A 26,863-nucleotide genomic window follows, 5' to 3' on the forward strand; every position below is an offset into this window, starting at 1 on the left:
ATATGGGATATCACATATCCGATAAAGACTTGCATACACAATATACAAAGAACCCTTAAAACTCAACAATAAAAAAAAATGAACACCCCAATTAAAAATGAGCAAGAGATCTGAACAGACACTTCATTAAAAAAGATGTGCAGGGGCACCTGGGTGGCTCAGTTGGTTGAGCATCTGATTCTTTTTTTTTTTTTTTAAGATTTTATTTATTTATTTGACAGAGAGAGACATAGCGAGAGAGGGAACACAATCAGGGGGAGTGGGAGAGAGAGAAGCAGGTTTCCTGCAGAGCAGGGAGCCCGATGCGGGGCTCGATCCCAGGAGCCTGGGATCCTGACCTGAGCCGAAGGCAGACGCTTAATGACTGAGCCACCCAGGCGCCCCGAGCATCTGATTCTTGATGCTTGATTCAGCTCAGGTCTTGATCTCTGGGTCATGAGTTCAGGTCCCACATTGGGCTCCATGCTGGGTGTGGAGCCTACTTAAAAAAAAAAAAAAAGATTTGCAGATGGAAAATAAGCATAAGAAAAGATATCAACATCATTGTCATTAGGGAAATGCAAATTAAAGCAAAAAAGATGCTACTATATATCTCTTAGAGTCTCTAAAATCCATAGATCTGAAAATATAAATTTCTATCAAAGATGCAGAGAAAGAGGAACTCTCATTCCTTCCTGGTAAAATTTCAAAATGGTAGAATCACTTTGGAAAACATTTTAGCAGTTCCTAAAATGTTAAACATAGACTTACCTTATGACCAGCAATTCCACTCCTAGATAGATATCCAAGGGAAATGAAAACTATGTTCACACACAGTTTGCACACAAAATGTTCATGGTAGCATTGTTCATAACAGCCAAAAAGTGGAAGCAACCTAAATGTTCATCAACTGATGAATGGATAAACAAAATATGGTATAGCCATACAATGGAATATTATTCAGCTACAAAAAGGAATGAAGGGCTCATTCTTGCTACAACATGGGTGAACTATGGAAACATTATGCTAGGTGAAAGGAGCCATTTACTAAAGGCCACATATTGTATGATTCCATTTACATGCAAGGTCCAGAAGAGGTAAATCCATAGGGGCAGAAAACATATTAGTGGTTGTCAAGGGTTGAAGGGAAGGAAAAAGGTGAGTGACCTATTTTGGACTTCTAACTTCCAGAACTGTGAACTAATAAATCTGTGTTGTTTAAAGGCACTAAGTTTGTGGTAATTTGTTACAGCAGCAATAGGAAACTGACACATTTGCACACTCAGACAACATTTTCCTCTTTGAACTGCAAGCTTGAGTACTGTTAGGCAATGTGTACTGTAGAAATAGTATGTTCGTGTAAGTCAATAGCCTGAAATTAAGTATTATAACTCCTAAACCACATCTTTCAATTAAAACATGGATATTGAATGCTCCCCAAATACTGATACTAATCAGCACCCTTTACTCCTGCCTAGAGCTCAGGGGAGGAAGCTGGAAGGACTGAAGGATCCTGGGGATGCTGGTGTGTGGCTCCTATAAATCAGGACAGGCTGTGGTACTACCCCCAAATGTCCGACAGCAAGTTGGAAATCACAAGCTGTAGCACTTGGCCTGGATGCATTAGGCTAGCTGATTTCTGGAAGTCTCGATTCTAGCTTTTTCCTGATGCTGAGGACAAGTTCCAAAGGGGCCACAGATGTGGGCTCCAGGGAGGAGTGCAACAGCTGCCCCATACCCAGGAGGATCAGGGTCGGTGGAGACCCTGCTTCACCCTACGGGTCTGCCCCAGAATGCAGATGGTCGGCAGCATCACATAAACATCCTGCGTGGATTCTCCCTGGAGAAGAGCAAGGGAAAACTGTGTCCCTGCCACCCCACACAAATCTGCCTGATGACTGGGCCCAGTGGGGAGGGGATTTGCCCAGCAGGCTGGGTGGAAGTTACCCTGCCAGATAACCCCAGCTCCAATTAAAGCCATTAATGAGAAATGAAGCCAAGGACCGTTATCCCTTGTTAGGCCCCTTTCGCCAAAAGTCTGGGCTTTAAGACACAGTGGGTCAGCCTAGGAGCAAATACTCCACGAGGCACTTTACTTCGAATCATTCCCTAGTCAGATTCTGGTTGGCCTCTAGAGTGACCAACCAACCACGTTTGCCTGGGATCAAGGAGTTTCCCAGGACAGAAGATCACAGAACCAAGGCAAATGGGGATGAGCTGGTTACCTTCCCTTCCTACCTTGATGCTGCAGTTTTGTGGAGCCCTCCAGCCGAGAAGACAAAGCACAGATCCGCTGGACTATTTTCCTGAGCTATTAGAACTCCTTATGAATCAGTGATTTATCCCCAATTCTCCTAGATGCAAGGCTCTTCCCCCAAATTTCCTTGTTACAACAACGACTCCCCTTTATCGAGTGCTTACCCCAGGAAATGTGGAGAACAGTCTCCTCTACTATTTGTTAATCCTCTTCCTAATCCTGAGAGACAAGCAATTTTATTTTTATTATATAGATGATGAAACTCTGGCAATGAGAGCTTAAATAATTGCTCAAGGTCACACTGAAAGTTGGTGGCAGAGCCAGAAGAGTGTCAGGTGTCTCTGACCGCGGAACAGGCACTCAGAACCATTGAGCCGTTGGCCTTTAAAGGGACTGACCCAGCGGACCGTCACTACCTGTCTTTAGGGGAGGGCGCTCTTGTCTTCCCGCCGACACAGTAATATGCACATAGGGCAGGCGCTTTTCTAATGGCATTTGTGACCCTAGGCTGCTGCGGCTTCGCTTCCTTTTTTTGGAAGAGGGCTTTCCCCAGGAGAAAGCAAATTTTCTGAGGACTGGAAAACTCAGAGCGCGCGCACAGGGCCAAGGTAGCCCATTCCAGCCGCGGAGGGGCCTCGATGCTCTGCCGCACGACCGTCGGGGGACCTCACCTCCGCGATCCCTCACCGGGTGGTTTGAGGTTTGAGGCTGTCTGCGTCAGGCAAGCGCGGATTCACAGCTGCAGCCGCGCTCCTCCTCAAGATCCCCCGCCGGCAGCCCCCGTGGCAGCTCCGGGCACCTCTGCTTGCAGTAAACATGACCTTTGCCTTCTGCCACCAACATGACATTGGCATGTCGCTGCTGATCTGTAAACACAATTGTGTTTTCAGTCTTCCGACTGAATTTTGTTCCTGGGATCCTAACAGGCAGCAGGTCTCTGTTTATCTGTAAACAGCGGCCCCATTCCCCCGGCAGAGAGAGGTTAGGATGCTGTTTGTTTTTATTACTTTACAGTAAGAAGAAAAGGAGGCTTGTCACAGGCATCCACACTACCCCTCCCCTCTCCTGAGAGTCTGAGAAGATAATCTCTCTCTCCCTCCCTCTCTCTCTGTCTCTCCCTCCCTGAACACATAGATCCATACCCCAGACCAAGAGAAAAAGTGGAATAGGTCTTGCTCTGCCTTATAGCATCTTATGAAAGGACACCGAAGAATCTGATGGAAATAATCCAGATAATAAATGTCCTGTGTTCAGGAACTAACATGAATAGCTCCCCAGGAAACCCAGCCTTAGAGCCCACAATCACCAGGTTCTGGTTCTGAAGGTGACTCATCGTGGGCAACCCTGGGTGCCATGTGTGCCTTGAGAAACGTGTATGTTTCTACCGGTCTACACTGAAGTGTCTTTCTGCAAAACTCAAGTTTTCTATTAAAACGGGTAGATTTCTTTTCCCTCAAAGTTTGTGTTCTAGCTAAAAGAATGTGATCTTTTAACAGAATGCAGACATAAGCTGGTGAATTGAAGGTTTTTTTAAAAATTTATTTATTTGAAAGAGAGAGTGCACGCGAGAGAGCACAAGCAGGGGGAGCAGCAGAGGCAGAGGGAGAAACAGGCTCAGTCTCAGGACCCCGGGAGCATGGCCTAAGCCAAAGGCAGATGCTTAACCCACTGAGCCACCCAGGTGCCCCGATTGAAGTTTTTATTTATTTATTTTTTAAAGATTTTATTTATTTATTTGACAGAGAGAGACACAGCGAGAGAGGGAACACAAGTAGGGGGAGTGGGAGAGGGAGAAGCAGGCTTCCCGCCGAGCAGGGAGCCCGATGCGGGCGGGGCTTGATCCCGGGACCCCGGGATCATGACCAGAGCCGGAGGCAGACACTTAATGACTGAGTCACCCAGGCACCCCCGAATTGAAGTTTTTAAAGAAAATTTCTGAAGTATTGATTAACTGATAAAATTTATAGTTATTAGATATAAATGTCAATTTTCATGAACTCTGACAATGGAATACAAAAGACAGATTGGTATCTCTTCTACAAAGCTAAGTTATCAGGGACATTGTAATTTAGGAAAATTTGTAAGGTTTCACAGGTGTCATAAGGTAGAGAAAGGGATGGAACAGGCAACTGAAGTGCTTATTCTTATTAAATGAGAAAAGAAAAAAAAGAATAGTTACAATTCATATAGTAAAATACTGGAAGATAAGGAAGGACATATGACTAATTGAATTACAACAGAATATTCAAAATCAAGTCTGTTAATAGGAATAATTATTCCAGTTAGTTAATATGGGAACCTGGATGCTTATTTTTTCTTCTGTTGTTCTAAAGGGAAGTTCTTTTTAACTAGGGTTATTAAAATAATTTGATAGGGTTATCAAAATAGTTCTTTAAATAAAGAGCTATATTTTGTTGAGGCAGAGAAATGGAATGAACAATTCCTGTAAGAGTAAATTCAGTTGAAATCTACAAATCTAAACTGAGAAAGTAATAAAACATCTAGTTCAACATGATGGGTTAAGCATATGCATTTAAGTGAAATAATGGGTTGCATAATTTTCGAATAATAAATTTAGAACAGGTCTGGAAAGACATGGGGCCATCAACAGCACAAAAATTTTAAGAGATTGGTGGAAACTGGAAAATAGATGTGATTAGGTTTATGGAGAAAGCACATCTGAGGCAGATACAGTGAAGAATGTTCCTTTAGAAGGTCCCTAAGGAAACTCCAACTCTTCATCTCAAAGTGCAGAGACCAGGTGGGCTGTCCAGGGGTGATCACTGGGATAACGAGTTAAAGATCACCTGTGCAGCCCCTTCTCCTGCTCAGAGCAGCCAATGAGGGCATCATCCTCAGGTAAACCCCTGAGAACAGCTCTTGAATGAACTGAAGGATCTGCTGAGGGAAACTCTGGGACATGGGATTAGAGCCAGAAGAAGAAGAGCAAAGCCTAGTAACTCTGCACATCCATGATGGATGAGCAGAAGCTGAGAGATATTCAGTTCTTCCCCCAAAATGAAAACACCAAAGTGTTTCTCCTGCCAAGTAAAGCCTTCCTCTTTGACAGCTGTGAGGGCTCCGAGCTGCCTGCCAGCCTGCTGTTGCCCACGCACGTGCCCTGTAGGTGCCGTCTACTCAGCCTCCCATTCAAGGGTGAGGTCTGCTGGGGAAACAGACCTGAACAATGGCAGAGGAATTTGTCATAGCTACAAACACTTAGCAAGAGTCTTTCATTTAGAAATATGAACAGACAACCAAGGATCACCAGAGACTTGTTAGCAGCCAACAATATGAAACAGAAAGATCAAGATGAACAAACAGGATGAGCAATCTTGAGAGGAATGGATGTGGGGCGCCTCGGTGGCTCAGTTGGTTAAGCGTCATGAGTTGGTTTTGGCTCAGGTCATGATCTTAGGGTCTTGAGATCAAGCCCCACATTGAGCTCCACACTCAGCATGGAGTCTGCTTGTCCCTCTCCCTCTGCTCCTCTCCCTGCTTATGCTCTCTCTCTCAAATAATAAATAAATAAAATCTTTTTTTGTTTTTATTTTTTTATTTTTTTAAAGATTTTATTTATTTATTTGACAGAGAGAGAGACAGCAAGAGAGGGAACACAAGCAGGGGGACTGGGAAAGAGAGAAGCAGGCTTCCTGCTGAGCAGGGAGCCTGATGCGGGGCTCGATCCCAGGACCCTGAGATCATGACCTGAGCCGAAGGCAGACGCTTAACCAACTGAGCCACCCAGGCACCCCAATAAAATCTTTTTTTAAAAGAAAAGAAAGGAATGGAGCACCTGGGTGGCTCAGTTGGCTAAATGTCTGCCTTCAGCTCAGGTCATGCTCCCAGAGTCCTGGGATCGAGCCCTGCAACGGGCTCCCTGCTCAGCAGAGTGTGGGCTTCTCCCTCTGCCTCTCCCCTCACTTGTGCTCGTGCCTGCTCATGCTTGCACTAGCTCGTGCTCTCTCTCCCTCTCTGAAATAAATAAATAAAATCTTAAAAAAGAAAATGTGTCATGTAGTCATGAAGCAAGACTCAGCAAATGTCAAAGAATAGGTATCATATAGACCACTGCTTTTCGAACTAATAGGTACACAAATCACCCAACAATCTTGGTGTTTTGGTTTTTTTTTTTAAGATTTATTTATTTATTTGTCAGAGAGAGAGAGAGAGAGAGAGCGCAAACAGGGAGAGCGGCAGGCAGAGGGAGAAGCAGACTCCCTGCTGAGCAAGGAACCTGATACAGGACTCAATCCCAGGACCCTGGGATCATGACCTGAGTTGAAGGCAGATGCTTAACCGACTGAGCCACCCAGGCATCCCCAAAGATCTTGTTATAATGGATATTACAATTCTGGTGATGATGCCTGAGATTCTGCTTTTTTATTAAGTCCCTAAGTGATGTCTGATGCTGCTGGTCTGTAGACTGTACTTTGTGTAGCAAGAATTATAGACAATGTTCTTCGACTACAACTTCTGTCTTAGTTTGAGTTCCCCTAGATGTAGACCCCAAGATAAAGATTCAAGAGCCAATAGTTTGCTTTATTGGTGAAGGAAACACCAGTTGGGGAGTGAGGCAATGAAACAGGGTCAAGAAGACAGTTTAATAAAGGGGTGCAAACCCAGGCCTTGGACCGCCAGACAGCTACTCAACTGCTTAAGCTGGCCCACAAGTACAGACCAGAGACAAAGCAGGAGAAGAAGCAGAGATTGTTGGCTTGGGCCGAGAAGAAAGCTGCGGGCAAAGGGGATGTCCCCACTAAGAGGCCACCTGTCCTTCGAGCTGGGGTTAACACTGTCACCACCTTGGTGGAAAACAAGAAGGCTCAGCTGGTAGTGATTGCACATGATGTGGATCCCACTGAGCTGGTGGTTTTCCTGCCTGCCCTGTGTCGTAAGATGGGGGTTCCCTACTGCATTATCAAGGGGAAGGCCAGGCTGGGGCGTCTGGTCCGCAGGAAGACCTGCACCACTGTCGCCTTCACACAGGTCAACTCGGAAGACAAAGGAGCTCTGGCAAAGCTGGTGGAAGCCATCAGGACCAATTACAATGACAGATACGATGAGATCTGCCGCCACTGGGGAGGCAACGTCCTGGGTCCGAAGTCTGTGGCTTGCATTGCCAAGCTGGAAAAGGCAAAGGCTAAAGAACTGGCCACCAAACTGGGCTGAGTGGATGCTGTTGAATTTTCTATACATAAAAGTAATAAAACGTTGTCTTTCAAAAAAAATAAAATAAAAAAAAATAAATAAAGGGGTGTAAAGGCTAACAGCCATTGAAGGCAGCTAAAACTTAGGACCCTGTAAGAACTTTGGGAGCCAAAGTCAAACATATGCCTCACTCACACTCATGCCTTCAAGAGGCAAGGGAACTAGAGTATCATACATGACTTCTGTCGTTCATTTGTTACTAGTTGTTCCCTTATAGGGACATGTTAAGAATTTTAAAGCAGCTATTATTACTATCCTTAATGAAGTAAGGCAATATATGTTCATAGCCAGTTTTGAAAGAAGTAAAAAAAAGACAAATTATATATATAGTGGAACAATGATTAAAGATGACTCATCATCAGAAACTATGAAGACCAGAAGAGAGTGAAAAACATCTTAAAGTACTTAAAGGAAAAACCACCAAACCAGAATTTTATATCCAGCAAAAATATCCTTCAAGAATGCAGGTAAAATACAGACTTCTTCACCAGTAAACCCTCACTGCAAAAATAGTAAGGAATTTCTTTATGCTGAATGAAAATATTACCAGATATAAACAAACGAATAGAGAGCATTGGAAAAGGTACATATCTGGGTAAATTAAAAGACTGATTTTTTTTTTTTTTGGCTTTCTCTTAATGTCTTTATACACATGACTGCCAAAAGCAAAAGTGATAACATTTTTTGTGGGATTTATAACCTGTGTTGATATAGGACATATAATAGTTATAATATAAAGGAAGGAGGTAAGAGACATATATGGTTACAAGGTTTCTATATTTTTCAGGAAGTAAAAAAAAATCAATAGCTATAAGTGGATGGTGAAAAGATAAAAATGTATATTATAATCCCAGAACAACCACTAAAAGTAGTGCAGAGAAATATAACTTAAAAAACAAGAAAAAGGGACACCTGGGTGGCTCAGTCCATTAAGCGTCTGCCTTTGGCTCAGGTCATGATCCCAGGGTCCTGGGATTAAGCCCCGCACTGGGCTCCTGAGCAGGGAGCCTGCTTCTCCCTCTCCCTCTGCCATTCATCCTGCTTGTGATCTCTTGCTCACTCTATCTCTCTGTCAAATAAATAAATACAATCTTAAAAAAGAAAAGAAAAATATTAAACTGGAATTCTAAAATATATTCAAGTAATGAAAAAAAAAGAGGAACAAGAAAGGAGGAAAAGAAAAATAAAAAATAGAGAGACATAGAAAACAAATTATAAAATGATAAGCCCAAGCTCAAATATATCAACAATTACATTAAAAGTTAATGAACTGAAACTTCTTAAAGGGCAGAAATTATCAAAATGGATAAAAAAAGCAAGACCCAACTGCTGTGGACTAAGCTGTGTCCCCCCCAAATTCATACACTGAAGCCCTAACCCCACATAGAGTGTGTGGCTATACTTGGAATAAGAAATTAATCAAGGTTAAATAAGGTCATAAGGGTGGAACCCTGATCTGAAAAGATTAGTGTTCTCATCAGAGAAGACTCGAGAATTTGCTCTCTTTCTTCTCCATCGTGTGAGAACACAGCAAGAGGGTGGCCACCTACAAGACAGGAAAAGAGTCCTCACTAGCAGCTAACTGGCCAGCACCTTGATCTCGGGATCCTCGGCCTCCAGAACAATGAGAAAGTAAATGTCTGTTGTTTAAGCCATCCAGTGTACGGTGTTTGGTTATATAGACAGCCCAAGCTGACTAAGACAACAACTACATGCTTTCTTTAGAAGACACACAGAGGCTGAAAATAAATGGATGAGGAAGTTTATACCATTCAAACAGTAAGTAGAATAAAGCTGAAGTGGTTATAGTCATATCAAATAAAAGATATTTGAAGACAGAAAGTACTACAGGAGATGAAGAGGAACATTTCATAATAGCAAAAAGATCAATTCATTAGGAAGACTTAATGGTCATAAATGTGTGTAGACCTAATTACAGAGCTTCAAAACACATGAAGTAAAATTTGCCAAAATTAAAGAGAATAATCCCATTATCATATTTAGAGGTGTTAAGACTTCTCTCTCAGCAATGAATAGATCAGATAAAATAAAATCAGCAAACACACAGACAAAATGAGCAACACTATCAACCACCTTAACCTAACTGATATCAATAAAACATTACACCCACCAAGTCAGAACATACATTCTTCTCAAGTGCATATGGTATATTCACCAGAATAGACCACAGGTTGGGCCATACAACACCTCTCAACAAATTTTAAAAATTAAATCATATCAAGTACTTCCTCTGACCACAATGGAATTAACTTAGAAATCAGTAACAATCAAATAACTAGGGGAAAAAAAAAAACCCTATTTGGGGAAATGAAACAACACACTTAAAAAAAAAAAAAACATACTTTTACATCAGGGCTTCTCTATCTTAGGCTGGAAAATTTGTTGTGCGTGGCTATTCTGTGCTTAGCAGCATCCTTGGATCTACCTACTAGATGGCAGTTGTACCCCTCTAGTTGTAACAACTAAAATGTCTCTAGACATTGCCAAATATTCCCTGGGGTGGGAATTAAACTTAAAAATAAATTAAAAATTCCTAAGGCATCTACATATAGGCTAGGAAAACTAATAACTTAGCAAGACTGTACAGTACTATGTGAATATACAAAAATCCCTTGCATTTTTGTCTTGTAGCAAGGAACACTTAGAAAATGAACTTAACTCCATTAAATGACACCATCTAAATTGCAATCAAAAAAATAAAATACTCAAGAAATAAACTTAATGGCGATGTGCAAGATCTGTATACTGAAGACTATAGAACCTTGCAAAAATAAATTAAAGAAGACCTAAGTCGGTGGAGAGATGTATTATGTTTGTAGACTGGAAGATCAATGTTCAGATTGATGCTACCTGAGACACAGGTTAATACACAAAGCCTCATCTTATTTTGGAGAATTTTTTTTCAAGCCCACATCTTTTCATGCATCACCTTCACCTAATCCCTTTATCCACTCACCTCCTTCCATAGATAAATATAAATATATATATACACACATACATACGAACATATGTATGTGCCTGTGAATGTGTATGTAAATATGTGTGTTATATTACATTATATATTAACAACACTTATTACCTTTAATTGCTTGGTTTGGGTAGAATTTTGCCCTTCCTCTTCACCACCACCTCACTCCTGCCTCCTGCCCTGTCCCCACACTGCTTATCTCTATGCCGAATGATTACAGTTAGTTTAATTGTGTGCACTCATGCATGGACACACACAGCATCCACTCCCTTCATAGTTTGCTTCCTGATCTGGCCTACCAATTACTGCTTAATGGTCAACATATTGATCCGTTCTATTTACTTGTTGTTTGTCTATACTTGCCCATATCAAATAACTAGCAATATTATATTTTCCTTGTTTTACAGATGAGGTTCCAAGAGGCAATGGCCTTTGTCCAAATTTACCATCTGCTAGGAGGTGCCCTTCCCCAGGTTCCCATAGACTGCATTCTGGATTTTCTATTTCTTCACCTGGCCAAGGCTTGTCCTCCTCAGTTATAGTCCAAAGACTTACTTATTTTCTTCATTAAAATCTATCTTTCTGGGGCACCTGGATGGCTCAGTTGGTTAAGTGGCTGACCTCAGCTCGGATCATGATCTTGAGGTCCTGGGATCAAGCCCCGCCTCCGGCTCCCCGCTCAGCAGGGAGTCTCCTTAGCTCTCTGCCCCCCCCCCACTTGTGGTCTCTCTCTCTCTCTCAAATAAATAAATAAAATGTTAAAAAAAATCTATCTTTCCTAGCTAATTTCAATCAAACACCTTCGTGCTAAGAAACCAAATTAAAGTTAACAGTTTAATGAGTACAATGCATATTTCCACTTGTGGCTATAATTCAAACCCCAGGAGTAAGATGGAAGACAGATTACCAGCCTCATTATAGGCTGTAGGTGTTTAGGGACTTTAGGGATGGACAGAAGAGATCCAGTCACTTGCAAATGCGCAGTCCTGCAGTATCCAAAGATCACAAGTTTAGGCCCCTGGGAGTAACTGATGTTGCAAAGTCCCAGGCACAGAAGGTTTCCCTCCTTTTCTGCTCCAGGAAGCTCGTCCCATAGCCAGACAGCTCTGTTACCCAACACCCAGCCCAGGAGCAGCCAGCCGCCCAGTTATGCTGTCGGTGATCTCATTAGAATGAGATGAGTCAACATTCACACAAAGACCTTCTGGCCTGCAATCTGAGAACAGGTTTAGGAAGAACAAAGCAAAAGGGAGAAATGTAACCAAGAACTATCTCTTTATTGCTTTTGAGTTGTTTAAGGGGGTTTTAAGGGATTAAGGCTAAAGAAATGTTGACTGTAGGGAGAGGAGCAGGATATCGGTTGAACAGAATAGAGGCCTTTGTGCTGACTAAGAGGGGATGCACATTAAAAGAAAATCTCCTCAGCCCGCCTGCTTGCAGGGGGATAGGGCTGGAAGTCAAAGGTGAATAAGAATGCCAGGTTTCTAGCCTGGGGGAGAAGTCAAGGCATAGGAGCATCTTTGGGGTCCTCGCTGATGATGAGTAGACAACCAAGGGACTGCCAGAGATCCCCTGGCCCCACCTTTCAATCCCTAACCAAATTCTCAACCCTGGGAGAAACCTCATCATAAGTACTGGACACCAAAAAGAGCTAAGCCCCAGGAGATATGGAAGCAATGTGCGAGAGATGTGTCTAGAAAACCAGAGAGCCACAAAAAACATCAGAGAGGCATATAAATTGGACTTGGAGTATAATAGGCCCCATCCCATTCTTTTCTTCTTTTTCCTACCTCCCCTGTCCCTATAGGACCTTCCTGTTTCTATCATTGTATCAGTCAGTGTCCCTCTTGTCTTTACCCTCTCCCGGTGTCTCATTCATGTCTGTTTCTCCATTATTCTGTGGAGATGTTCCTCCCCATACAGACACTATGGGTACAACGCCCATCTCCCTCAAATGGATGCCTGACCAAGAGGGGATTTCCACTGAGGAAAAATTTCCTCACCTTCTCTATCCCCACCTGCTACACACCCACAGTTAGAGGCATAAAGAACAGATAAGGGCTCTGGGCGAAGGAATGATTTATTCTCCTCTTTCAAGTGAGCAGCCTCAAAAGCCCAATAATACTTTCTATTTTTATCCCTCACCAGATGTTACCTTCCCATTCTTCCAGCAACCCTGCCAGATAGAGTTTACCTTCATTGGGAAAATCCATCATAGTTGCAGAGGTGGGGGAGGGGGTATGGTGGGGGCTAAAGGGTGAGAATGGGTGTTGCCCTTGCCCCTCACTGACCTTCCCCAGTCCTGTTCTTCCTTCAAAATATCCATATTTGTTTCCTCCCTTTTCCCCTTCAGAACGTTCCTTATTGTTAGAAGTTCGATCTTTCTGATGAGGGAATCATTGTGCCACGATAAATGCTGCTTTCCTTCTGTCCCATTCATTTAGAGACCTAAGTCGAGGCCCTGGCTTTGACACTAGGATGTTGTGTGAGCTGGGGATGATGCTGCTGACTTCTCTGGGCCTCTTTTTCTCAACCTTCAGATGAGATGTGACAGCAGGTGTAAGTCTCTGCTTCTAGTTGAAGTTCCACTTGGCGTCTTTGAGGGCAGGAACGCTTAAACCACTCCTGGGAAGCCTTGTAAAGCATCCCATCTTATCCAGGACATGCATTAGAATCACTCATGAAGGGACACCTGGGTGGCTCAGTCGGTTAAGCATCTGCCTTCGGCTCAGGTCATGATCACAGCGTCCTAGGATCGAGCCCCGCATCGGGCTCCCTGCTCAGAGGGAGCCTGCTTCTCCCACTCTCTCTCTCCGCCTCTCCCTCCTGCTTGTGCTCTCTGACAAATAAATAAAATCTTTAAAAAAAAATCACTCATGAAGCTTTTAAATCTTAATTTCACATAAAAATCTCTTCAGTAGAGGAAATTCTGATTCCTGATGTCTTTGAAGCAGAGCTTGGAGAGTACTCTTTTCTTTTTCTTTTTTTTAACTTCCCTAATGATTCCTGATTGACTGACAGACCAACCGACATAGATCTCCTTGCTTGTATCTCCAATACAAAGTGAAACGGATGTATCTAGTTATTATCTCATTATTAAGTTCACCTGAACAACCACAATTACCAAAGAGGATAATTCTTGACAGAAAAAAGAAACCCACAGGCTGTCTAACTGCACCCCGATCTTTTGCTGAAAACTCGGGCAAGGTTTCAAATTGCAACAGCCAGAATCAAACCAACCTACGGTCAAACTCAGGTTAGTGTATCCACTCTGACAGAAGCTTTAATGTCAGAAGTCAGGGGAGCTAGAGCACGACAAAGGATAAAGACAAGCAGCTTCTCTGTTTCCTCTGTGTTGTAATTCCCTGGGAATTGATAGAAAGAGTCTTGTCAGGTATTGAGAGACTATAATAAGGTGCTATGGGATGAACAGAGGTGAGCTGGGGTGGGGGTTGATCTCCAGGAGCTATAATCATCTTAGAGATGACTGCAGGTCAGGGAGGAAATGGGTAGCGGATAATCGGTTCATTGTGGCTGAGACCTCCGGTTACCAGCCTGTGAGATGTCGAGCCTTAGAGTTTCGTCTCTGCATCTCCCCGTTTAGGCTCTACTCCTTACGATGTAGCTCTCGGACTCTAACAAATGTCTCAGCCTCAAGAGGAAAGGCAGGGAGGGAGTGGCATGAGAGGGGTGATGGTCAGGGATTTGATTGGGTAAGGCTTTGTAGACTAGGATAAACCATGTTCATTTTATGATGTGTATGTTAGGGAAGCTTTAGAGGAATTTAAAGCTGATTTATGTATCTAAAAGATCATTCTGGCTACCATATAGAGGGTGGGGTGTAGGGGATTCACAAGAATGGGATAAGGAATGGAATACCTTCTAGAAGACTACTGCAGATGTCAGGGTTAAAGAACATGGTGGCTTGGACCAGAGTGGTAGCGAAGGACATGGTGAGATGTGGATATATTTTACAGACCAAAGTATACATTGGAGACATCTTTATTAGGCCTTGCTGATGGATTAGATGTAGAGAGTAAGGGGAAGAAAGAAATCAAGATGTCTATGCTTTTTACATGAAGAACTGGCTGGATGGCTGTGTAATTTACTGCAAAGGAGAAAACCTAGGGAGAAGTAGGCTTGAGTAGGTGGTATGAAGGAGATACACAGAATCACGAGTTCTATCTTGGCCATGTTAAGCTTGAAATACTTACTCAATTGTCAAGTGGAGATATCAAGTAGATAGTAAAATATATGTCTGGAATCCTAGTGAGAGGCCAGGGCAAGAGATATGAATTTGGGAATCACTGGCATATAAGATTTAAAGCCATAGATGACATTATCCAAAGAGCCTGCATATAGAAAAGATGCAAACTTGGGATTCAGCCTTGGTTTACTCCAAAATTTCAAAGAGGGCAAAAGGTCTACCTCAGTCAAGAAGGACAGAGGAGGGGCGCCTGGGTGGCTCAGATGGTTAAGCGTCTGCCTTCGGCTCAGGTCATGATCCCAGGGTCCTGGGATCGAGTCCCGCATCGGGCTCCCTGCTCAGCGGGAAGCCTGCTTCTCCCTCTGCCTCTCTCTCTCTGTCTCTTATGAATAAATAAAATCTTAAAAAAAAAAAAAAGAAGGACAGAGGAGGGGTAAATCATTAATATGTACACATACACGCAAGTGAAGAAGCACATACGTCTAGCTCTGGTAGTCTTAATTCTGTAAATGGTCGTGAAGATGTAGTTGACATGAACTTCCTTCTCCACAGCCCCTTCTAGGTTTCCTTTTACCTGGCCAAGTGACACAAACGTTCATTCTTGGAAAGTGAATCTTCAGTGTCCTTGTCATTTTGGGGGTTGCTGACATTTTCATTGACTTTTACCATTGCACATGGAAGTAGAGAGAAATCCCAGGGACTCTCTTAGGTTCCAGACATGTTCTGCATGCCCCTGTGGTGCAGCTGGAACTCCATTCCTTCTTGGTATTGAGATCAGTCACCCCTTAGTCTCCGTAAAGAATAGTAACACTTTTCCTTGTCTGCGGAGTCTTTGTCAGGAGCGGACCAAAATGGCCAGGTGGCAGTTTCATCTGTTAGCTCAATGGAATTGCTAATGTGTCCTTTGATGGAAGCATTTTCTTTCCCCCTTAAGAATTAAGACTTTAAAATCAACAGAGCTCAAAATGGTGGAGATGGGAAGCAAAAATTCTGCAAGTGGGTTATTAGATATAATCATGAAAGGCCCCACTTTATTTCTATCTCCTGATATCCAGACCCAATTTCTGTATTAGTCAGGAACCAACCAGATGACAGAAATAGTACCATTATTTAAACAGAGGAGATGTAATATTAAAAAATGTTACCTAGGGTGGCTGGGTGGCTCAGTTGGTTAAGCGACTGCCTTCGGCTCAGGTCATGATCCTGGAGTCCTGGGATCGAGTCCCACATCGGGCTCCCTGCTCAGCAGGGAGTCTGCTTCTCCCTCTGACCCTCCCCCCTCTCATGCTCTATCTCAGTCTCTCTCTCAAATAAATAAAAATAAAATCTTTAAAAAAAACCGTTACCTAAGTATATATTTGTTAGCTAGGTGAATGAAAGGGTAAACCCTAACCCTTAAGGCATCATGAGGGTAAGAATTACAGGAAGCTTCCAGGGCTGAGGGAACACAGGAAAGAGATTAAAAATATTAATGCCTAGGATGCAGAGGAGAAGGAGTACTAAGGAGCTGAAACTCAAAATCCTAAGAAGAGGCACTACTTAACAAGTACTGGTGTCTCTGAGCTCAGAGGGAGGTCCTTCTGAGCCTGGGAACTAGACCCTCAGAGGGGGCACCAGCCAGCTGATGCTGGGGTTTCTGAAGTGAGGCACTATAAAGCTAGTTCTGCAAGTATTAAGTACTTTTCATTCTTATCACTTATGTAGGGCACTTCTCATAATGCATGGCGTGTAGCAAGTGCAAATTCTTGTAAGTAGTAAGTATAGTAGTTACAGGAAGGCGGCTGGTACACGATGGGTTCCCAATAAATGATGATTGTTTTTAGTTCCTATCTGTCTCCCTGAACAAGCATTAAACTTCAGACAAAAACTCACCAAGCTTTACTAAATAGACTATCTGGATGTGTCCACCTGAGGGACCCCAGGCTTAACACTTTTAGCCTTCTTTTAGCCCTTAAGTAACTTTGTGGTAGGCAAAAGTGTGATCCAGAAAGATGTCTGCATTTTAATCTTTGGAACCTGTGAGTTTGTTACTTTACATGACAAAAGGGACTTTACAGATATGATGAAGTTAAGGATCTTTTTTTTTAAAGATTTTATTTATTTATTTGAGGGAGAGAGAATGAGAGAGAGCACATGAGAGGGGGAAGGGTCAGAGGGAGAAGCAGACTTCCCGCTGAGCAGGGAGCCTGATGCGGGACTCGATCCAGGGACTCCAGGACCATGACCTGAGCCGAAGGCAGTTGCTTAACCAACTGAGCCACCCAGGTGCCCCAAAGTTAAGGATCTTGAGATGGAGAGATTACACGGGATTGTTGAGGTAAGCTGCTACTGTCTGAATGTTTGTGTCCCTCCACAATTCATATGTTGAAACCTAGCCCCCAAGGTGAGGGTATTAGGAGTGGGATCTTTGGGGTGATGAGGTCATAGGGCAGAGCCCTTGTGAGCGGGATTAGTCCCCTTACAAAAGAGACCTCTTCCACCACCTGAGGATACAAGAAGTCTTTGATCGGGAAGAGGGTCCTCACCAGAACGAAGCCATGCTGTTGCCCCGATCTCAGACTTCCAGCCCCAGAACCACGAGAAATAAATTTCTGTTCTTTAGAAGTTCCTCAGTCTGTAGTATTTTATTGCAGCAGCCCTAACTAAGACATGGGCCCAATTTCATCACATGGGTCCTTAGAAGTGGAGAACCTTTCCTGGCTATGGTCAGGAGGACATAAGAAGAAATAGAGAAGGACTCATCCTGCCATTGCTGGTTGAAGATGTGGGGGAGGGGGGGGCATGGGCCAAGGAATGTAGGCAGCCCCCATAAGTTGGAAAAGTCAAGGAAATAAATCCTCCTATGGAGCCTCCAGAAGGGAGGTCAGCCCTGCCAACACCTTGATCTTACCCAACCAGACCCATGTCTGACTTCTGACATCCAGAACTGTAAGATAATAAATTTGTGTTGTTATAAGCCACCAAGCTTGTTGTATTACAGCACTAGGACATGAGTACCAGCACTGTGGTTCCCTTTACTCTCCTCCTGGGCTGTCAGTCCCTACTCCCAGCAGTGGCCACTGAGGGCTCTGATGTCCCTGTGCCCTGAGAAGCAATTTTGGAAGGAAGTTAGTGGTCATTTCTTCCCCGTGTCCCCAGCAGGGGAAGAGGGGATCCTGGCTGGGCCGGCAAAAAAGGCTCATCACCAGGCGCTGTCCAGACCCTCGCAGAGAGGGTGAGCATGCTTTCCATCAACAACAGTGTCTGTGCATTTGTTCAGCACCACGGTGACAAAATTCTACCCCTAGTGTATTAAAAATCAAACTTCTTGCTGTGGCCTCTAAGGCCTGTAAAGTCTAGCCTCCCCCATCAACTTTCCTTCATACCATGCCTCACATCATCACTATCATCTTAGCAACTCCCTCTCCCTCTGTTCCTCCAATGGGCCTAGCTATGTCCCACCTTGGGGCCTTTGCACCTGCACTTCCCTCTGTCTGGAACACTCACCTGCCACTCTTTACATGGTAGCTGCTTCTCATTCTTTACATTCCAGCTCAAATCTCACCCCTCAGATCCCCCCACCCGCCAAGACATTCTCTCTCAGGTCGGCTGTTTCTTTCTTTCACAGCATTTATCACAATTAGAAGCTCATTTGTTTGTTTTTGTATTTATTCATTTACTTCTCTGTTTACTACATTTATTAGAATATAAGTTCCCGGGGCGCCCGGGTGGCTCAGTCGTTAAGTGTCTGCCTTCGGCTCAGGTCATGGTCCCAGGGTTCTGGGATGGAGCCCCGCATCGGGCTCCTTGCTTGGTGGGAAGCCTGCTTCTCCCTCTCCCACTCCCCCTGCTTGTGTTCCCTCTCTCGCTGTGTCTCTCTCTGTCAAATAAATAAATCAAATCTTTAAATATATATATATATATATATATATATATATATATATATATATATATAAGTTCCATGCCATCAGCGACCTTGTCTGGCTTGTTTGCTACTCTATTCCCAATGCCTAGAATAGCACCTGGCAAATCACTGACATTCAACAAATACTTTGAAAAAGAGAGAAGTTTAAGAAAAAATCCTGGTTATCTCCCCATTTCCTGATCTAGTACGAGTCCCAAAAATCATTTAGGGGCTACCTCAAGCCTGTCCCAGCCAAGGCGAGAATTGAGTGCCTCCCTTGGCTTCTGGAAACTGCGTGCTGGAGGTTCTGGCCCTTGACCCCAGGCCTCGTCCAATATTTGAGCTCTACCAGCAGATCAGGCAAATCCTGAATTAAAAGTTACGCTGCTCTGGTTCTGCCTGACTCTTGGAACAAGACCCTGACTTGGGAGTCTAGACCAAGGAGCACTATTACTCACGAACAGAGTCTTGTTTCAACAGCTAGGCAGTGCGGGCAAGCGTGCTACGGATGCTGGAGTCAGAGAATTGCAATATGAATCATGCCCATGGCACTTTCTTGTGCTTAGTCAGCTGCCATAACAAAATACCACAGACTTGAGTGGCGTGAACAACAGAAACTTATTTTCTCACAGTTCTGGAGATCAGAAGTCCAAAAGTCCAAGATCAAGGTGCCACTAGGGTTGGTTTGGGGTGACACTTCTCTTCCTCACTGTGTCCTCACATGGCCTCTTCTCTGTGTGCAAATAGGGGAGGGGGACAAGAGTTCTTCTGGTATCTCTTCCTCTTCCTAAAAGGACACCAGTCTTAAGAGATTGCAGCCCCACTCTTATGACCTCATTTAACCTTAATTATCTCCCTCAAGCCCCATCTCCAAATACCATCACACTGGGGGTTAGAGCTTCAACATATGAATTTGGGGAGGACACAAGTCAGTCCATAACATCTTGTGACTAATCTATTCTGAGCCTTGGTTTTCTTGCCTATAAATTAGGGATGGTGATACACACCTCTTACGGTGCCTGACAGCCTTAAATGAGGTGAAGAAACAAGTGTGTTTCAATTATCCGATACTGTACAACAAGCCACGCCAAAACTTGGTGACTTAAAATAACATTCTGGGGGCTTGGCAGGGACAGCTCATCTCTGCTCCATCTGGCAGCAGCTGGAGTGGCCGAGGGGTGGGAGCCGGAGTGATCTGAAGGTCGCTCACTCCCATGCCTGGCACCTGGGCAGGGAAGATTCAAACATCTGGGGACTGGAACATGTGGGGGGCTCCATGAGCATCTCTCTCGATATAGATATAGATGGATACAGGTATAGGGACAGGTATAGATAGTCTTTCCAGGTGGTGGTTTCAGGATATCTGAGCTTCTTAAATATCAGCTCGGGGCTCCCAAGTCCTAAGAAAGGAAGTCAAATGGCATCTGTGTCACCTCTAATGAGCAAGCCTTGGAAATCAGAGATCATCACTTTGGCTTATCAGGTGAGGCAGTCCCAAGGCCTGCCCTTGTTCAAGGGGAGGAGAAATAGCATCTCTTGATTGGAGAGAGACAAGCTTCTGGAAGACGGGTGGGACTGAAAACACTGTTGTGGTCATTTTTAGAAAACACAGCCTGCCACTGTACTCAAATATATGACATGCTTTGGACACAATTTTCAGATTGCAAGTCCTGGCCCACTGTGAGCCCTCTGCTCCTCGTGAGAGTAATATAGCCTGGGCGCTGTCCCCTGACCAAATACCCAACTGGGCCCAGAAGACATAGGGAAAGGTTGCTGGTTCTGGAACCAAAGTGATCATTTTGCTGACTTCCTTGCATCCTTGGAGCTCTTGTGGTTTGTCATTTTGCTGTTCATTCAGAAGCCTTTCAGAGATGAGAAAAATCTAGGATCATTTTCCAGCTGAAATCTCTCATCCATCATATCCTATCCCAGCTAGAAGACACAGGCCCAGCTGTGCTGGCCTGAGGGCTGGAACTGTAGCCCAGGCTCTTCTATACCCTTAGAGGGAGGTCTGTACCCACACCCCACTGCTGCTGGGGGACCTCTCCTGGCACCCGTCATGATCAACTCCATTGTTACCAACCGGCTCACCACACCTTGCACAGGGTTCTTTGGCTCAAAGAAATGCTCCTTTAATGAGAGGTCTGGTGAGAGTCCATGGGCACCCTGTCTCCTCTTTCCCTCTTTCCGTCTCTCTTTGCTGATCCTCCTCATCTACTCTCTCCTTCGGCACCAGCCCTTGTTCAAGAATTTCCTTCTGTTCTAGCTGCAAAAAGACCCCACAGCCGTGAGACACACCCTCCCAGCTTCCTGGACACATGGCCCAGGGCCAAAGGGGCCTGCAGACCTCCCTCGTTTTCCCCCCTCCCTGGGGTTTTCTTGAACTGTGCTGGGCTCTGCCCAAAACTCTCGGTCCCCAGGTGCCAGCTTGCCCTGACTCAGGAGGAAAAACCAGAAAACTCCTTTTGCCCTCACTTCACAGGGATAAGGAGAAACTTTTCAGATGGGTCTTCTATGTAGAACTAAAGGAAAGCAACAGGTAGAACTCTAGTCTCTACACTACATCTCACTCCTATTTCGGCTGCCTCCTGGCTGAAGGCTGGCCTGTCCACTGCGGCGAGCCCTCACCCTCTCCCTCTCCCGAGCAGCAGCTGGTCCGGGCATGAGGCAGGGAAGATGTGCAGTTGGGGCTGGGGCTGCCATCTTGAGCACTAGGCCCCGTGCAGTCAGAGCGGATCACCCACTTCCCTCTGATCCCATTAGAGAGCCTTTCATGTGGTTTCCAAAATACTGATTCGTGAGCGGTACTAATCTGAAAAGGTCAAGCATGGCTCTGTTATACAATAATTCTGACAGAGGCGCGCCTGGGTGGCTCAGTTGGTTGAGCGTCTGCCTTCAGCTCAGGTCATGATCCCAGCGTCCTGGGATCGAGTCCCGCATCGGGCTCCCTGCTCAGAGGAGAGCCTGCTTCTCCCTCTCCCTCTGCCCCTCCCCCTGCTTGTGCATTCTCTCTCTCTCTCAAATAAAATAATAATAATTCTGACAGAACGAGTCATGAAAAGTAAACAAGTACTAGTGCGGCTCTGCGACCCGTCAGCTGGAGAAGTAGGAAGGGCATTTAACTGCTCTGGGCTTCGGTTTCCTCATCCGTCAGATAAAGAACTAGGAAGCAAGGAAAACGAAGAGCAAGGCTCCGGCTGACAGGATAAAGGGGCCTCCTGTGTGCTCTCTGTGGTCCATTCTTCGCCTGAAAGCCCCTGAGGAAGTCTGTCAGCCAACTATTTCTTTTTCTGGAAAGCTCTGTTCCCACTGGGTCTGGGGTGGGGGAGGGGTGGGAACGGCAGGTGGGGAGGGAGTCCGGGGGACTCGAGGAAGGCAGGCGCTTTGGGGGGAACTTTAGAAATCGGTTGTGTGCCATCAGGTCTCCCCTGGTGGCCGCCCGACTTGGAGGTCTGGGTGGAGTGCTCCTCCCCAGGGCACAGGCTGCCAAGCTCCCACCCACCGCCGGCGGCCAGGCCCCCGGGAGGCCGCGGAGCAGCAGCAATTCAAAGGAACCTTCCCAGGTACAGGTGTGTGCATTCCTGGCCTGACAGCCGCCTCCTCCGCCCCGTTGTGGGGCCGTTTGTCCGAAGGCATTATGCAAAATAAAGCTGCCTTGTTTCCCCCCCCCGCGCCTGGCAATCCCGGCCTCGCCGAGGCCTTCGCGGTGGGAGGGAGGATCAGAGAGCAGCGAGCTGGCGGAGTCCCTGCAGGCTGAGCCTTTCTTCCCTCCGCCCTGTTCCGGCCTGGGTTGGGAGTTGGCGGTGGGAAGCAGAGAAGGCAGCCCCCTCCCCGGCTCCTACCTCAGCAAGCGTGCCCCCGTAGCTCTCAGGTTAGGCAGCCCCTCGCGGAAGATTCCACCACGGACGCGAGCACCTCCTGGGAGGGGTCCCCACGTCGGCTGAGGGGACTGGAATTCAAGCCCTGGATCGGTTTGTAGGAGGAGGACTTCCGCCGTCGGGCCTCTAGGTGGCACGATTCTTCTCAAGGAGCCGTCAGTGAACCCTGGCTGGGTCCGGGCTGCAGAGCAGGGACCGAGGTCTGGGAAGGGCGCAGGACACAGACCAGACAGCCCACTTCCTTTTCTCCAGGTTGATCAAGTCCCCACACGAGCTGCCGGCAGAGAGCCTTGGGGACAGGAGGTCCCTGCTGCAGTTCAGCATCGGCACAAAAGCCACGGTCCTAGGTCTGAGGTCTGCTTCCAGCTCTTTCTGCCTCGTGGGCTCCTTTGTCTGTTCGTCTGGGTCTTAGTGGCTCACTCCCTCACTTGTCTGCATCAATCCCCAAACCGCAGAAGAGGGAATACTTAGGTGAATAAGGGCTTCATTCCTCTATCATCCAAATAGAACTTTTCCAACTTGACTCTTAGCCCAGAGAAAAAATGTAGGCTTTTTTTTTTTTTTTGAGTGTCCTGAGGGAAAGCAGTTTTATAAGCAGATAATTATAATGCCTTTTGCTACGGTTGTAATAAAGGCATGTACAACATTTTATGGAAGTTCGGGGAGAGGGAATTTAACTTTTCCAGGGAGGTTGAAAGAAGTCTCACAGAGAAATTAAGTCTTGATGAAGAGAAGGCTTTTAGGAGATGTGAATGATGGCAATTCAGACAATTAAGAGCAAAATCAAAGGCCTTGAGGCAGGAATGTACAGACTACATTTGGAGAACGGTTCACTATTTTCAGATGACACTAGTGTCTACACCGAAAGCACAAAAGAATCATCTGAAAAACTATTAGGGTTTATGAGTCTTTGGCAAAGTGGCTTGTTACAAAATATACGTGAGGAAAATCAGTCGTCGTCTTCTTTTTGTAAGCAATTAGTAGATATAATGGGGGACAGTCTCCTTTCGGCAACAAGAGCAATAACAAACAAAAGACCAAAAAGTAAACAAAATAATAAACATGCAGGATGTACATGAACAGAACTTCAGCGCTTTCTGGAGGACACTTGAAGAACTAGAGACGCGCGTTATGATTCTGGATGGAAAGACACAAATATACTTAAAGCTTCAGTGTGTGACAAGAGGAGGCTTCCACATATTACATTTGTATCTCAATGACGAGCAGAGAGATAACTGGATACTCACTGGAGTAACAATAAAATCCCTGTCTGACATCATACTCCAAAATAAATTCCAAAAAGATTCCGATTTTTCTCCTCCCCACCTTGTCATTTCGTATCTTCTTGCCAAGAGTCCTCGGTGAGCCAGTCCGAGTGTCTCTAAGTGAGGTCCTCAGCAAGGGCTGACCCTTGGACTCAGCTGCTGCATGAGGTCATTAGTGAGGAAAACTTGGAGGATTTCTTTTGCCTTTTTGAAGAGTTGAGCTGGTATATTCTCAGACATGGAGGCCTAGAGGACGATGGAAGTTAAAAACAGCAGTTGACCTCTGGCCAGACTGCAGAGGAATGAACAGGTATTACAGATCTTTTACTTACCTTTTCTCACCCTGTCAAGAGTTGAATTGTATCCCCTAAAAAGATGTGTTGAAGTCCTCACCCCCGGGACTTCCGAATGTGACTCTATTTGGAACGACAATAATGGCAGATGGAATTAGTGAAGCTAAAATGAGGTCACACCGAATTAGGGTGGGCCCTTAATCCAGCGTGACTGCCATCCTTATAAGAAGATGGCCCGGTGAGGACAGAGGCCCAAGGAGACGCCTCGTGAGGACAGAGGCAGAGATTGGAGTGGTACATCTAATGAGCCAGGGGACGCCCAGGACGGCTGGCAACACCAGAAGCTAGGAGAAAGGCATGTGACAGGTTCTCCATCAGAGCCCTCCAAAGGAACCAACCCTGCCAACAGTCTAGATGTTGGACTTCTCACCTCCAGAACTGTGTGAGAAGACATTTCTGTTGTTTTAAGTCACCCAGTTTGTGGGATGTTGTTTTGGCAGCCCTAGGAAACAAACAGACTCTCTAAAAAGGGAGAAATATTATTCAGGCATCATCGAATGAGTTCTTTCCAAGTCTGCTAACCAACAAGTCTTTCGTTTTTAATGGAGTCGTTCAACTTGTATTTTTAACTCTAAAGAGATGGCTGGTGGCAGGGGTGTACAAGACTATTGGCAGGCACATGAAGCAGGCTGAGCCCTCCCTCTCCTCAGCCCCTCGCCCCAACCTGTACCCTGGCTTCCCCTCAGAAGACCAAAAGGCAACTTGGCTGGCTTCCCAGGCAGCTGCCCCCCAAGGGGAAGCCACCCAAGCTCCCTTAGCTACTTTGGGGCTGGATTTACCTGACAAGGAAAGTGCCTCCCAAACAACACAAGAAAAGGAAGGTGGGACGTTTGAGCAAAGAAATCCGAGGGTGTGGTATTGATCACCCAGACCAGCCCACTTGCTCTAAATAAATTTATAGGGCAACCATTCTCAGGACATAAACCTGAGCTTATCCAGAAGCTTATGGACAGTTTAGGTTTTCCAGCCTCAATTTCCTGACTGGCGCAGTGAGACTAACTCTCTGCTGTTGAAGGGGGGGCGGGGGGAGGCCTTTGTACATCCTGGAACTTTTGTGACGATAAGAGAGGCTGGGTGGTGAGATCACAGTGAAGAGTTCGGGTGTGGTGGAAATCTCAAGGCTCCAGCCCAGCCTCTCTGGTGAGGCCAGATGGAATAGGTCTCTCCCTCTGCCTCCTCCTGGGCCCTCTGCCTTCGCTCCAGCTTTTCATTCCTTCCTTCTGTGCCACAAAGACTTCATGGCAGCGCTTCTTCCGGTTGGAACACTCTTCCCCAATTCCAAACCACGGCCTCCTCCCCGCTCCTCCGGTCCCCCTCTTACTCACCAGTCGGGTCTCAGGTTTAACATCATTTCCAGGAGCAGATCTCCATCAGACACCCCTTCTGCTCAAACCTTCCTTCTGCTCAAAATTGTAGCTAGGGGATAGTTCAGAGGTAGTTCTAACACTTGGTTTTTACGTAGGAGTTCAGGGTTTCCAGAAATAAAGTAAATATACTGAAATCCTCCAGGACAAAACAGTTCCACACTTTAAAGCGCATGGGCGAGTCTGCAAAAAGGAAAAACAAACACGGGGGGGGGGGCGGGGGAAATCCTAGAGAGAAGAAGCAATGCAGGGTAATCACCAGTGGAAGCTATCAGCTTCCCCGAGGAATCTACTCACCCCAGGCACCTAGCATGGAGACCACACACAGAGAACTGGACGAAGACTCTCCGGAGCAAGGAGTGAGATCAGAGACCCCTTTTTAAAGTTGGACCCTACAAAGGGCCACACCTTATGGAAACGAGGAAAAATCTGGAGAAAAAATCTGGCACTGAGAGAAGGCAGTATGGAAGTTTGTCTCGGCCTGGCTCTTGGTGAGGACAAGGAGAGTCTCCTCAGAAATCTCAGTCAAAAGCCTGAGTGCCAATGGATATGGGCTTGTCTTCACATCATTTGCAAGGTCAAAAAAATTTTTTTGAAGATAAGCATTTTAATTTAAAATGAGATAGCATGGGGCTTCTGGGTGGCTCAGTCAGTTAAGCGTCTGCCTTCAGCTCAGGTCATGATCCCAGGGTCCTGGGCTTGAGTCCCGCATCGGGCTCCCTGCTCAGCGGGGAGCCTGCTTCTCCCTCTGCCCCTCACCCACTCATGCTCTCCCTTTCTCAAATAAATAAGTAAAATCTTTTTTTAAAAAATGAGATGGCAAAAAGAAAAAAAATAATCAGACCTGAATCCAATCAAGTTTTTAAAACTTATGTCAAATGCACCAGAGGGTTGCCTTCAGCAAACACTAGACAGTAGGAAACTTTACTGGACAAATAGTCCAGTTTTTTCGATGAATGGATTACAAGGAGAAAAAAAAAGATGGAGGGAAAACTTATAAGTGAAGGAAGTTAATATGCATATCAACCAACTGCAATATGAAGACCTTATTTAGATCATGGTTCAAATAAATATACAGACAAAAATATGACTTTCATAATATAATTGGAAATTGAACACTGCTTGAATATTGAATATTAAGGAACTACTGTTCATTTTTTTTACATGTGATAATGGTACTGTGGTTTTGATCTTTTAAAGTACTTATCTATTAGAGATATGTAGTAAAATATTTATGGACACGATTATATGTTGGAATTTACTCATAATGATATGTGAGGGGGATGTGGATTGAGGTTTATCAATGAAATTAGATTGGCCATGAGTTGACAATTGTCAAAGCTGGGGGTTAGAAAAATGAGGTGTTATACTATTCTTTTTGAAATTAATTAATTAATTAATTTGACAGAGAGGGAGAGAGCACAAGCAGGGGGAACAGAGGGAGAGGGAGAAGCAGGCTCTCCACTGAGCAAGGAGC

General features: G+C 45.2%; 1 protein-coding gene and 1 long non-coding RNA gene across 2 annotated transcripts; one reads left to right on the plus strand and one right to left on the minus strand.

Moving 5' to 3' along the window:
* Positions 1-221: 221 nt before the first annotated feature.
* On the minus strand, positions 222-22,886 carry LOC145723714 (uncharacterized). Its single transcript, XR_014148970.1, has 3 exons — positions 22,369-22,886; positions 2,908-3,102; positions 222-478 (listed from the first exon to the last, which is right to left on the minus strand). It is a non-coding gene; the product is annotated as an uncharacterized LOC145723714 (long non-coding RNA).
* LOC102736699 (large ribosomal subunit protein eL8) lies at positions 5,212-7,452 on the plus strand. The gene is made up of 2 exons (XM_081832243.1): positions 5,212-5,359; positions 6,813-7,452. Exons 1-2 carry the CDS (start codon positions 5,212-5,214, stop codon positions 7,406-7,408), a joined length of 744 nt encoding a protein of 247 aa, XP_081688369.1. The 3' UTR covers positions 7,409-7,452.
* Positions 22,887-26,863: the final 3,977 nt, after the last annotated feature.

Source organism: Leptonychotes weddellii, chromosome 10 (assembly GCF_054177405.1).
Source record: "Leptonychotes weddellii isolate Sample4059 chromosome 10, ASM5417740v2, whole genome shotgun sequence".
NCBI lineage: Eukaryota > Metazoa > Chordata > Mammalia > Carnivora > Phocidae > Leptonychotes > Leptonychotes weddellii.